This window comes from Centroberyx affinis, unplaced genomic scaffold (genome assembly GCF_046629955.1).
Source record: "Centroberyx affinis isolate AG114_WGS23_722 - 3 ecotype Tasmania unplaced genomic scaffold, CSIRO-AGI_Caff_v1 ptg001778l_1, whole genome shotgun sequence".
NCBI classification, from domain to species: Eukaryota; Metazoa; Chordata; class Actinopteri; order Beryciformes; family Berycidae; genus Centroberyx; species Centroberyx affinis.
This window is the reverse complement of record NW_027280171.1, coordinates 488,737-501,573: the sequence shown is the minus strand read 5'-3', so window position 1 is coordinate 501,573 and position 12,837 is coordinate 488,737. Positions and strand designations below refer to the sequence as shown.

The window sequence follows — 12,837 nt, the reverse complement described above, 5'->3', positions numbered from 1 at the left end:
CAGTAATATGTAATCTATTTGTCTGATATTCTTGTTCCATATGAGCCAAATAGAGGTCTTAGACCATCTGGTTCTGGTCGTTCAACCAGTCTTACGAGAACCAACATGGCAGGAGAGGCAGAAATGCTGAAACTCTAGATGAGGGTGTTCAACTGCATTCATCTTTATGTCTCCTTTTGATGTTTTTTAAATCATGTTTGCAAAGCACTTTGGGTTGCATCATTAGAAATGTGTCTATAAATACATTTTCAAATTTTATAACACTTCCAGGTTTACAGTAAGTTATCTAAATAGAATAATATTGCGTTCCTCTTTCATGTGATATATGTATATCTATATATATATATATATGTGTGTGTGTGTGTGTGTGTGTGTGTGTGTGTGTATTACAAGTTGTCTAACACACCAAGAAAAGACAAGGGTGAAAATCATTACAATTTCACAATTATTATTATTATTTTATCTCAAAAGCAATGTGTATATTAAGTATACGTTGTTTTTTCTTAAAACAGAAGATTTCATTCATTTCTTTCTTTCTTTTACACAAGTCAACCACCACTCATCTATCACATCCACCAATGTCAACAGATTTGTGTTGTTACAGTTTTAGCAGCAAAACTGTAGATTACAATGAATAAAATTTCAGTGAACCAAACAAACTGCAGTCCTTTCTGTGAGCAGTGTGTAAGAGTCTGTAACTTTTACATTGTGGGAGTGATTACTGGTAAATTTTGTACAGCAAGCTAATTTGAAAAACACCAAAATGAATTAAAAAAATTCAACATAAGCTTTTGAAAGAAGAAAAGGAAACTAGAATATCAGCAACAAAGTCATAGTGGTAGAGAGTTCATAAAATCTATGTAACTTTTCTTTGCAGCCCTATGTGATTATTATAGCTAAAAGGTGGTTTCAGAAAAGCACAGCAGGTGAAAGTCACCCTCCACAGTTACGCATGCAGTATGCTGAGGCCTTGCACAGTGATGCACAGAGCCAGCAGGAACGCTCCTGGTTCGACTCCTGTTTCCACCCACAGCTCAGTCAGCTCTTCCAGCGTCTCACTGGCTGAGCAGAGGATCTCAGCCGCCCAGCTGAACTCTCCGCCATCTTGAAGGGAGAGGGGCAGTGAGCCAGTAGGGGGAGACTGATCATTCACCTTCAGGTTGCTCACCTGATAGACAAAGCAAGAGAGAAAAAATGTTAGCTGTTTTTTCAACAGTGTTCAAGTGTTTTTAGGTTTTAGGGGGTTTTTTTGCCACTGCAGCTCAAAGCTCATTTTGCTTCTCTGGTATCAGTTTGTGGAACTGCCTCTCCCTGCAAATCAGAAACTGTCCTACCACAGCTATGTTGAGAATATTATTTTGGAATAAATTGAGAAGAGGCCTTTGTTAAATAAGACAGTTTAACTTGTGCCATGTATATCCAGTGGTCTTTTGATTGTGTTTTCATTGTGTTTTATATTGTATGTAAAGTTATTGTTATTTTGTCTTCCCTCAAGGACCACAATGGACCACAAGTTTTAAGCGACACTTTCTTGTGCTGTCCTCTGGGGTCAAATCTTTATAAATGTAAAGATTTTTTCATGTATTTTTCTATTTCGCAAATCAAATCAATGAAGAGAATACTGATGTTGGTACGAGAATAGACAAACCAGTGTGTTGAGGCTTCTCAGGATGTCAGGACTGCACTTGGCCAGCTCTGATGGGATTAGGTCCGGCAGTGCTTCACAAAAAAACACAAGTGGTTTTGAAGCATATTGTACATTTGCAATTGATTTGCTGAAAAAGACACAGACACACATATACACATATTGGAGTTGACTCACTGTCCATTGCGCTGACCAGTAGGTGAGCAGCTTTCAGGAGAGAGGGCGGGTCGGTTGAGCTCGTTTCAATCTGATTGGGTGTGACAGGCCTGAGCAGTTTTACTATATCACAGGCCATCTGTGCCTTTGGGTAGTCAGAAGTGTCACCATTACACCACTTCTCCAGCTGAGAGACAGTGACGAGGGGGTTGCAGGGAGGAAGGATTGGGAGTTTGGAGAGCAGAGAGAAAACACAAAGACCATTAGCCCAAGATTTATATCCTTCACCACAGTCGTATACATGATAGGGAGCTATTCTAGGTGAATTTCACTCTTACTGTGTCCTCTAGGTCTGTCAGATCATCTCGGTTGTCCAGAAGGTCACAGAGTGCCTGAACCAAAGCAGACCGGCTTGACTGTGGCAGCTCAGCCAGAGGTTGGAGGATTTCCTCTTTCTTCTGTAACTCTAAAGGTGGCAGAGACAGGTGGGGGTAAATGTGATTTTAGTTTGCATGCACAGGTAGGGTCCAAAAGGGGCTGGAGCCCGTGCCTCTTTGCCCTGGCAGTCCTAAAGTGCCCTTTTTGAGTGGAAATTTAAAAATAAATAGTTTGCTGAGAAGTTATTTTCATCATCTTACAGTATACAAAGAAAACAGAGGCAGCCACAGTGACCAAATGGCCCGATTTGTGCAGGACAGTCCCGCATTTTGACCTGTTGTCCCGTGACAGAATGTCCTGCATTTGAATAAACTGAAGTTTGAAAATTGAAATTGTTAGCACGAAGAAGTATTAATAACAGAAGAAGTAGCAGTGTTTACATTCTCTGAAGCTCGTGTTCTGGAATATTTCTCACCACAAATTCAGTGACATCTGGTAATCTTTTTAATGAGAGATGAGGTGACCTATCTGTGAACCTCTTCAGCTAGGCTCTCTTTGATCTGCTCCATGAGGAAATACAAAGCCTGCCTATCACCGTTCTTGTGGTCTTATGCACAGTTCCATTTTCGGAGAGGTGCACAAATACGGCGGCAGCCTCTGTAGCTACGCTGTCGGTGCGACATAGCTACGCCATAGGTTCAACACAGAAGCATAACGAATGCTTAGGGGATGAAAGCCCCTGTGCACAACCTTGTCAGAATGAAACACAAACACTAAAAACCCTGTGCCCATGTGCATTGTGTACGCGGCAGAGGAGGTTTCTCTAAGACAACAGGTGAAGCAGAACTTCACTGAAAAAATTTTAATAAAAATAACATACATATTGCATTACAAAATATAAATTTCATTGTCATCAGACAGTATGGTCCTCTGTGTAGCCCACAATGGTGCTTTGGTTGCAGTGTTCAAAAACATGCCTGACAATATATGGTGCAAAACAGCAGAACAGCTCCCCCCTCTGGTTATTAAAAGGAACTTCAGTGAAGCAACTATTTTCTCTGCTTCACCAGCTAATGTTGCTCAATGGAATAAATAACTGTCTAATGTCATGTTCTAGCCAGGTACGCAGCAAAGAAATAGAATAAAATAAAATAAAAATAAAAAAGCTTTGAAAGGAAAACTTTAAAAATACACAATATACACAAATTCACATTAAAACTTAAAAAAAAAAAAAAATTGGGGGGGGGTTGCTTCACCCAAAATTATGGTCAGCAGCCACCACTGGTACACAGACACACACACACTCACCATCTTGCACTTGATGGAGAGTTTTAAAGGAATTCTGGGATGTGTTGTCCAATATTTCTGGTTCAATTTTCAACATCAGTGTGCCTGTAAGAGGAGACGAACTTGAGCGAACTAGAGCTTGAGAACTTACTGAGAAAACTAACAAACCACTGAGTCAAAAATCAGTCAGACTATGATTACCATAGTTTGTATTTAGGAGAAGAAAACTAGATAATTACTGGAATTACAGGTTATGTATCAATTTTAATGAAGTCAAACAAAAATGGAAGACTTGATGGAAAGGAAGATTTATATATCTAGACTTTAGTGTCAGCAATTAAAATGAACCAAAAAGCCTGACAGTACAAGAAGCAGCACACACAGACACACATATACCTAAGAAAAGAAAATGTGAACTGGATTTATTGATGATGAATTTCTTTTAGTGAAGTCAACAACAACATGTACTGGTCAAGGTCTATCTTTAGATTATTAATCTGATGATAAAATAGATGGTTTACTGCATGCATAAAAAAACAAAAATCAGTGAGTGAATACATACTTGTCTCAGTGCCCCCATGAAAGCTGTCTGTCTCTATGTCCAAGAACGCTACAATGACATAAACAACAGACACAAACCCACACATACACACATAAACCCACACACAAAATGGCACAGGATTTCTCAATGTTTTATAGATATTTACCTAACTTACTTATAGATGTTGAATAGTTTGTGTGTGTTGTGTGTTCTGCTGTGTTTCTCTGCACTTACGTTCCAATGACATATAGTCTCCGTGTACTGTTACACAGACACACACACACACAAAGAAAAGAAAACAAAAGATAAACAGGATTTGTTGATGAGTCTCTTTAGTGAAGTCAACAACATGTACTTGTGAAGGTCTATGTTATGAACACAGGTGGGACCCAAACGCAGGACACGGACAGGGTGGTGTTGGTAAGGAAAGGTTTTATTGTAAGGGAGGATCTGGATGAGGGGCTGATGGCAGGGAACGGGAATCCGGTGGCTGCAAGGGGGAGTGATGGTAAGGAGGAGCAGGGCTTGGCGTGAGCGTGGGATGAGGGGAAGCATGGCAGGCAGGGGTAGCTTGGAGGCCAGGAGGCCTCCGGCAGGCAGGCAGGGACACAAGCAGGAAGACAGGCAGGCGGGTGATGATGCTGGGACACAAGAGAGGCTGGTTAATAACAGGAAACACGAAGAGACAAAGTCACTAGGAGTTTAAACTAGATTTGGGCTGCGGTCAAATAGTCAAAAAAATACATCCTAACTCCTATTCCTAACCACTTTTCCTTGACCTCGTTGGAAAACGTCATGAGGTCAAGGAAAGATGTGAAGGAGAATTCATAAGGGCTTAGGAAAAGACAACCACGGTGTAGAGAATCCGACTGCACTTACACTAGGCTACGTCATTATGCGACGGCGGATGTTAATGAGGTGGGTCTGCCGTGTGAAACTACAACGCTCCGAAGATGGACTACTAAAAGCGCATCTTAGATACTTCGCCCCGTGCGTTCTTACCGTGTTGTTTCATGCAGGCTATATAAATGTGGACAACCCGGTGAAAAATATTACTTCATCACCAAGGTTGGAATTGAAAAAAAAAAAAGGGCTACCAGTCACACAAGTGAAACGAAATGGTTGTCATGCTCACCCTCCTGTCAACTCATATTCATCGACATGAATCCCAATTAGTATGATTGTATGAAAATAATTGTTAAATTCATGCAAGATAGGCATAACATGTTAGGCCTACAAATCTACTACTGTACATATCATCATTCTTAAGTTTCAAACATGTTGAATTAAAAACATCATCTGGCTAAAAACGTCTCATATCCCTTTTTCTTGAAAGACAGACTTCTGGTGTTATGGTTAATATGCTGATTATGATCTGATTATAAGCCTATGCATATAATAGCTTAAGAACCACCACACAACTCAGTAAACACCTTGAAATGTTGACTTGATTGTGCTTTGAAGTTGTTATGGCTAATACAGGCCTTTATTACAGTAAGGCAAGGGTTTCAGCATGTAAAATTAATTAATGATATTCCTAAAGGCTGGCAATACAACAATGCTCAGAATGAAGAAATAACTAATGCAAACTGAGCATAGGTTACTCTACAACGTTAACTTCACTTTGATCATTTTACAACAGCAGCCTAACGTTCATAGTTCGCCTATGGGTTTAACATATTGTTGAAAGTTCAAAACATAAGTATATTAGCAAGTTATGGCATAAGATGGAAAATGCTTAATAAGCAACGGTAACTTGCATAATGATCTGCATCTCTTTTTTTTTATTTTTTTTTATGATCTGCATCTCTTGTCGGTCATGATAGTTTGTTTTCGTGAACGGCCAAATGGTGCGTTGCTTGCTGCCGCATGGAATTGTGGGACGGCATTATCTCCTTTCCTTTCCGTAGCATTTAGGGAATTCAAACAGCTCTAATCATAGCTGCCACTTAGATACTTCCGGGTCATTTTACTCAGTTAGGAACCTTCCTAAGCAAAAAACTATTCGACCACAGCCTTGGCCTTGAAGCGTATCTACCACTTTAGTTGAAACAACAATCTGGCCAAGAATGGTTGAAGAGCCGGTGTAGATATACTGCAGGCAGATGAGCTGATGAGAGGCAGGTGAGCAGACTGGGAGAGGTGATGAGCTGATTGCAGACAGGTGTGCAGGATGAGCAGAGCCGGGAGCCAGGAGAACGAGGAAGGGAGACCACACCCACACCAATACACACACAAACAAAACATAGACAGAAAGAGAGACAGGAAACACTAGGGAATCTTCTGGGGGTACGGCTACGGCTGTAACAGTCTAGCTTTAGTTTATTAATCTGATGACAAGAAAGATATGGCTCAGTATTCTCAGTAATTAAGGCTGACCATTGCACTTGCTCAACTACAATGACACATACAAAACTGCAGAAATATTTCCTTGCTACCATTACAGAAAAAATGTGTTTGGTTATACACACACACACACACACACACACACACTTTTCCCCTCTTACCTCTCTCTTCAACTGCTATACCCATTATGCTGTAAGCAACAACAGCTCCTTCTGGGATTGTATAGGAAGTCTCCTCCTTAGTTTTGCCTTGCTGAAACAAATATAATGGAAATGAACAGCATAACCAAACACACAGTACCAAACCATGATTGTGTCTGACCTGTTATTTTTAACCCTTCTCTCTTTCCCTCTATCCCTGTTACTCTCTCTCTTTCTCTGAGGATACTAAGCATGGCTAACAACATAATGATATTATGAGGCAATGTGTTACTTTTTGGCTAAATTTAGGGTAGTTCTGATGAAGCATTCGGAAGTTTTTTGGATTTAGATAAAATGGCACAGTGTTCACAATGCACCCACAGAAGATGTGAAATCTCTTTACTGTAGATACTGGCAGTTAAATCATTGTTCTTTCTCTAAGTGCAGTTATGATGTGGAAACTGTTTTGGCTCACCTGAGATTTGAACTCAGATCTCTGGCATGGTAAACCTGAATGGAAGTAGATCACAACAAAACTAGAGTGCATGATCCACTCGAAGCGTTCAGTACATCGTACTCCTCTGATAGAATTCTATCAGAGGTTGAGCGCTTAACTATGGAGCGGAGGCTAGAAACCATTTGTACATGACTTCTGCGCCGCAGGCTGATCTACGGTGGAGAGGGCAGCGGTCTATAGGAGACGACTGGTATTGTCATGGATGAGGTCCATGTTGCACAGAAATGGCAAATAAAGTTTCAGATATGCTTTGTAATAATAGTTTTAACGTCACATGATGTTAAAATACGACACATAGCACCTTTAAGATGTGTCATGGCGGTGTTGTAGTTGCAGTTTATTTAGTGCAAAGGCAGGTCTGATCAGTGCTGACAGTGAATCTGGAGAGAAACAGTTTTGTGATGCCACATCTTATAGTTGAGCCTGCTGCAGGTGTTGTGCACCTAATTCAATGAAACATATGTGATAGCATGATCCAAATAACATGCCTGCACTCACTCACCCCCAGTGTTCTCTCTATCTATGTATTGCTCCCCTATCTCTCTCTGACATACACACAAACACTCACCAGCAAAAATGCTAGAACTGTCTTCACTTTTCCCCCTAAGTAGCCTTCCATATTTGTGGATCCTGAAAGCTTGACAGGGCTGGAAGTGTAGATGATTTCTTTGACAACAGCCAGCACCTCCCCCTTCCTCAATTTGGGCAGTAACTTCCTGTTTGTACAGTTTACCTTCCTGGGAACAGAAAATAGACATTCGAGAGTTAAAGGAATGAGGAAATGAAACCTGTGATCATTTTGTAAGCACAATTATGTGTTTTGCCCTGTTTGGTATTTAGTATAATAGAGATCAGGTGCCTAACTCTGCTGTGTTTACTCCTGATTAAGATTAATTGAGGCCCTTTAAAGTGTGGCTCCATAATTGAAGCTTACCTAGCGAGTTTCAGGAGCAGGACCACACCTCAACCGCGCCTCTTCCGGCATCCCTTAAATACCATCCTAACCCTCTCTTCCCCTCTCTCTTTTTCTCAGGGTCCCATGTCCATTGGCAAGTGACCATGGCAATGGCCCGAGAGGGTGGGAAAGGACATCAGTCATCAGGAGATGACGGCTCTCTGCCACCAGGACCATGTGGCCGAAGAGCTTCCTGTCAGCCTGCAAAACAACCTTGTTTGGACTGCTTGCTGAAGGCTTCTTTTGGATATCAGAAAACGTCTTCAGTTTCTTCCTTGTCATTTTATCATGGAACTGGGTCTTTGGTTTTTGGTCTTCAAGCCGATCCTTCTTGAAGGCCTCATATGCTTCTGTACCAATTTTGTGGGCATCAAGAAGGTCTTTTGCTATGTCTGGAGGGGCAAATGTACCTGTTGAAATACTGACTAATTCACTTTCATTTGGATCAAAAGGGTTCGTCCAGTCATCTTCAACAAGCTTCACAATGGACTGTACATCGGCTTCATCTTTGGTGATTCTGGGCATCTGCAGGTCTGGGTGGCTGAGGTGGGACTGTCCGCATCCCACCATTGCTCTGAGCTGCTTGAGGAACATGCTGCGGTACTCAGAAGTCAGGTAGTACCTCTCCACAGCACCCCGTTTCAGGCTGAGGCCCTTTGTGCCTCCTGCTGTCTGGGTGTCTCGATTGATTGTTTCCTCAATGGTTTGATCCACAGGGATCTGGCCAAAAGGATTCTGGCTACCAAGCTGGACACTGAAGCCACCCTGCATGAACTGTTGGTGCACCTCTGGATGATCAATGGGCAGACGTGTCATTGTGGCATAGTAGTATGGCAGGAAACGTGCATAATTCAGCTTGTCATAAGCAAAGCACCATGGGATCATAGCATGGATTGATGCTAGGTGCAGCATCCAATCCCCCTCTCTTGCTGCACGAAGCAAGCCTAGCAGGATTTCAGCCATATCAAGGTAAGACATCCAGAAAGCTGCCAATGGGTGGCCATTCCTGAGGGAGCCAAGGTACTCTTGAAACAAATGGAGGATGCGAGTGCAAGATGCATCGTCCATCAGCACTGTGAAGGGGGCCTGGGACACTTTGTTGTGGAAAGTGGAGATGCTCTAAAGGGCTTCTTCCAGATGCTGAGTCTCTGCTCTGTGGTTGACTTGGATCCAAGAGAGAAACCCCTTCCAGGCTACCCTCATGACCAAAAACCAAAGACCCAGTTCCATGATAAAATGACAAGGAAGAAACTGAAGACGTTTTCTGATATCCAAAAGAAGCCTTCAGCAAGCAGTCCAAACAAGGTTGTTTTGCAGGCTGACAGGAAGCTCTTCGGCCACATGGTCCTGGTGGCAGAGAGCCGTCATCTCCTGGGCCCAGTATTTCAAAACTTGTAATCTGGATCAGAATAATCCGGATAATGAAATCCTCCTTTTCTCAGTCATGGATCACGGTGATCCTGCTGACTTTATCTGAGTATTTCAAAACACAGGCAGGGTGGATCACTGTGATCCCTACCTGGCCGGATACGGATTTCCCAATCTCAAGTCTCCGCCTCCGGGATCTGAAACATGGCGGACTACTTCATGAAAGGAGTAGCACAGAGCCGACTTTCACGTCAAAAGTGTAAGTTAACCGTCGTCTATTGTGTAGCGGTTTTAATACCATACGAACGGCAACCAACACATCATGCAAGCCAACTATTTGAATTGTCACCTTATTAAAAGCAGGCCGTGGCGATCTCTAATTGAGACGCGGCCGTGCTAACGAGAGCTAACGCGGCTCCATTGACTTGTGTGTTAAGCAGCTAGCGGGCTATCATTAGCGTCACGTCATTTGTGGTTTTAGCTTTGCAAGTGACCAATAAACTTATCTATCTACCACATCAGGCACGGGGGCCAGAGCCAGAGCGACGGCGACGGAAGAGGCATGCCGGTGATGAGGAAGCCTATGAGAGGCTCCTCAAAATGGAGACAGAAAGGGCAATCAAACAGACTGAACTGGCCAAAGAGCAAATTAAGCTGACGCTGCTTCAGCAAAAAGAGACAGAATTGAAAATCAAGCTGTTAGAGAAACAGCTTGACATTTGAAATAGCATGGTCCTGTTTTAGTTAGTGGTCACATTATTTGACATGTCTTTGTTGGAATAAAACTTTGTTTGGACCCTGCATCCCTTTGTCTTTCTCTGTTTTGGTACATGCAAGTTACAATGTTTGGTGAACTAGAATTTGAGAAATAATTGTAATTTTATTTACAGCAGTTTTACAGTGTGGTCAAAATTTTTACTATGCTTTAAATTTTTTGATATTACTTAAATTACTTGTTAGAAGTACAACACTAACACTTAAGTGTAACGAACATCTTGAGTAACAATATCTAGGAGAAGTATGAGCTGAGAGTTTGTCAGTCCAAGTCAAATCCACCTCTGAGGTGGGATTCAAATGATCCTGAAATTTTGGTATCAAGTTGATCCAGATATCTGATTTAACTTTTGAAATACCCAAATCAGCCTTTTATCTGGATTCAAGGGAGGATTGGATTACCAGAGCTGAAACCCTGATCTTCAGGATCAGGATTCTCCTGATCTGTGTTGAAATACCCAGTTTTCAGATCAGATCTAGATTTAATCCAATCCGACCAGGATAATCCTGTCAGATCACGTTTGAAATACTGGGCCCAGATGACTGATGTCCTTTCCCACCCTCTCGGGTAAAATGATCCCATTTTTTCAGTTCTTAAATATCTTAAGAATGTATTGGATTGATTTAGACAGCCTGAGTAGTCAACAAGTAGTCAACAAACACCATAGCACCAAATAGGCACCATATACAGTCAATGGGTTTCCGCTACAGGGGTCCATATATTCAATGCATGATAACCATCACTAAGCTACCAGTCTGCAATGGCTATCATGCCAATAAATAATGTAGACATATATAGGAAAAAGAAAATAGCAACAACAATTTGCCCACCTTTTCGATTATAATCGGTGGTCTGGCTCATGGACTATTTTACTTAACTATGTTTTTACTTAAGTATTGTACTTAGCTACATTTTACAAGTTTTGTGGCTCTCCGTAAGCAACAGAAACTGGACAGTTGTAAATTGTGGTGCCAGTCTTTTTAGAATTGCATGGAAAAGGTCACCTGCTTCAAAAAGTAAGTAACTCAGTAACTTTTACTCTGAGTACATTTTAAATTAGCTACTTTTTACTTTGACTTCAGTAGATTTTTACACCAGTAGCCTACTTTTACTTCTACGTAAGTAGAATATCAGCAAGGTAACAATACTTCTACTTGAGTAGGACATTCAAGTACTCTTTCCACCACTGTAGATAGATAGATAGATAGATAGATAGATAGATAGATAGATAGATAGAAGCATACCAGTCACTGCAGCATTTGTTCAGGTTTGGGATGTCTACACTGTCTTTCTTCAGTGTGGAGAATGATAGGCTGTTTCTGGCTTTTCCTTCTGTCTTGCTGCCTGCTGACCCGTCAGGAATGTCTACTGCTATAGAGGAATCCACTTCTGACTGTGAAGTGTGACTATGATTCATTATGAAAACTTCACGTTTGACATCTGGACAGAGAGAAGGGGACAGAGAGAGATGGAGGTTGTATTTCTGTACACAGTTTGCATTATGTGTGCAGTGTGTGTGTGTGTGTGTGTGTGTGTGTGTGTGTGTGTGTCTGAGTACCTTCAGAGGGGATCGGGACATCTAGGAGGTCAAGAATGGTGTAGTCCATGACCGTGTATTTAGTGGAAAAAAAATGAGTTTTCTGTTTTTTGACCAGTGTCAGGGGCGCCAGTTTGGTGCTGTTGTTTAAACTTTTAACACTGATGAGAGTTCCTGTTGGGTCCACTTGATTCACCAACTTCCTTGTTGCTTTAGCAAACATCTCCGATAACTTTCCCCTCCTGCCACATACACACACACAGCCCATTTATCATGATTTCACAATGTCTTACAGATACATGTTTAATAGTTGCATGTGTACATGGCTATAGACCAACATGGCTCTATTCTAACCTGCCCTTGATCCTATTAAATTAATTCATCAACTTCTCATATCATGATTTCTCTCTTGACTGTTACTAAACTCTACTGATACAGAAACTCCTCTTATGTGGAGATGATGCACAGATTATGCCAGCATCAATGAAAAGTTATGGGCAAAAAGTTGGATGTCTTAATTTAAAGTCAGTGTCCTCAACCTGTCTACAGACATTGTTATTACAAATATGCCTTTATGTCTGCACATCATTCATTCACATGCATTGTATCACACAGATAAAATATCATTGTGATATATAGATTATCTAAAACATAGAGTTATAATGGATATCATGCCTCACCTTGTTGAATGTTGAAGTCAAACCAAAGTTGAGTTTTAAAGTGAAGAGCTAACAGTCGAAGATGAGTTGATTTCCAGTAATCTGTGTGTTCTGGCATGCACCACTTTCTTGTCTGTACATGAACTGTTAGAGCTGCACAACTGCCCCTTTAAAACAGAACCGCCCCTTAAAACAGTTTTCTCTGTGTATGAGAGAGTGTGTGTATGTGTGTGGGCATGTGGGTGTGTGGATGAGGTTGGGCTTGAGAATTGCATAGCCTATGGCCACATACATGATAATACATGAGGACTGATAGACAATATGCAAGAACAGCTGCATCAAAAATAATAACTCTGTTTCTTTCTCTAAAAATGAGTACAGCATTTTCATTAAAAAAAAGGAAAACAGATCAAATGAGAAAACTGGGGGAGAATTGTTTTAAAGGTGCAGTAAGTAATTTTTTTTTACTGCCCCCACAGAACAAAGGACCATTGTATATCTGCAGGGGTGCTGATAAGGTTGAATTATTTCCA

General features: G+C 41.3%; 1 protein-coding gene across 1 annotated transcript; it reads right to left on the bottom strand.

Annotated features, from left to right (window-relative positions):
* Window positions 1-438: 438 nt before the first annotated feature.
* LOC139652300 (gasdermin-A-like) lies at window positions 439-12,458 on the bottom strand. The gene is made up of 12 exons (XM_071529318.1): window positions 12,326-12,458; window positions 11,667-11,887; window positions 11,353-11,548; window positions 7,579-7,747; window positions 6,515-6,605; window positions 4,242-4,268; window positions 4,029-4,076; window positions 3,488-3,571; window positions 2,140-2,267; window positions 1,823-1,988; window positions 1,649-1,719; window positions 439-1,168 (listed from the first exon to the last, which is right to left on the bottom strand). Exons 2-12 carry the CDS (start codon window positions 11,866-11,868, stop codon window positions 947-949), a joined length of 1,404 nt encoding a protein of 467 aa, XP_071385419.1. The 5' UTR covers window positions 11,869-11,887; window positions 12,326-12,458; the 3' UTR covers window positions 439-946.
* Between the last annotated feature and the right edge of the window lie 379 nt (window positions 12,459-12,837).

Coding starts and splice junctions, on each gene's coding strand:
- LOC139652300 (XM_071529318.1), bottom strand. CDS start 11,868: ATGTTTGCTAAAGCAACAAGGAAGTTGGTGAATCAAGTGGACCCAACA. Junction 11,549..11,666: donor TGTCCCGATCCCCTCTGAAG/GTACTCAGACAC, acceptor CTCTCTGTCCAG/ATGTCAAACGTGAAGTTTTC. Junction 2,268..3,487: donor TCTCCATCAAGTGCAAGATG/GTGAGTGTGTGT, acceptor TGCCACCTTTAG/AGTTACAGAAGAAAGAGGAA.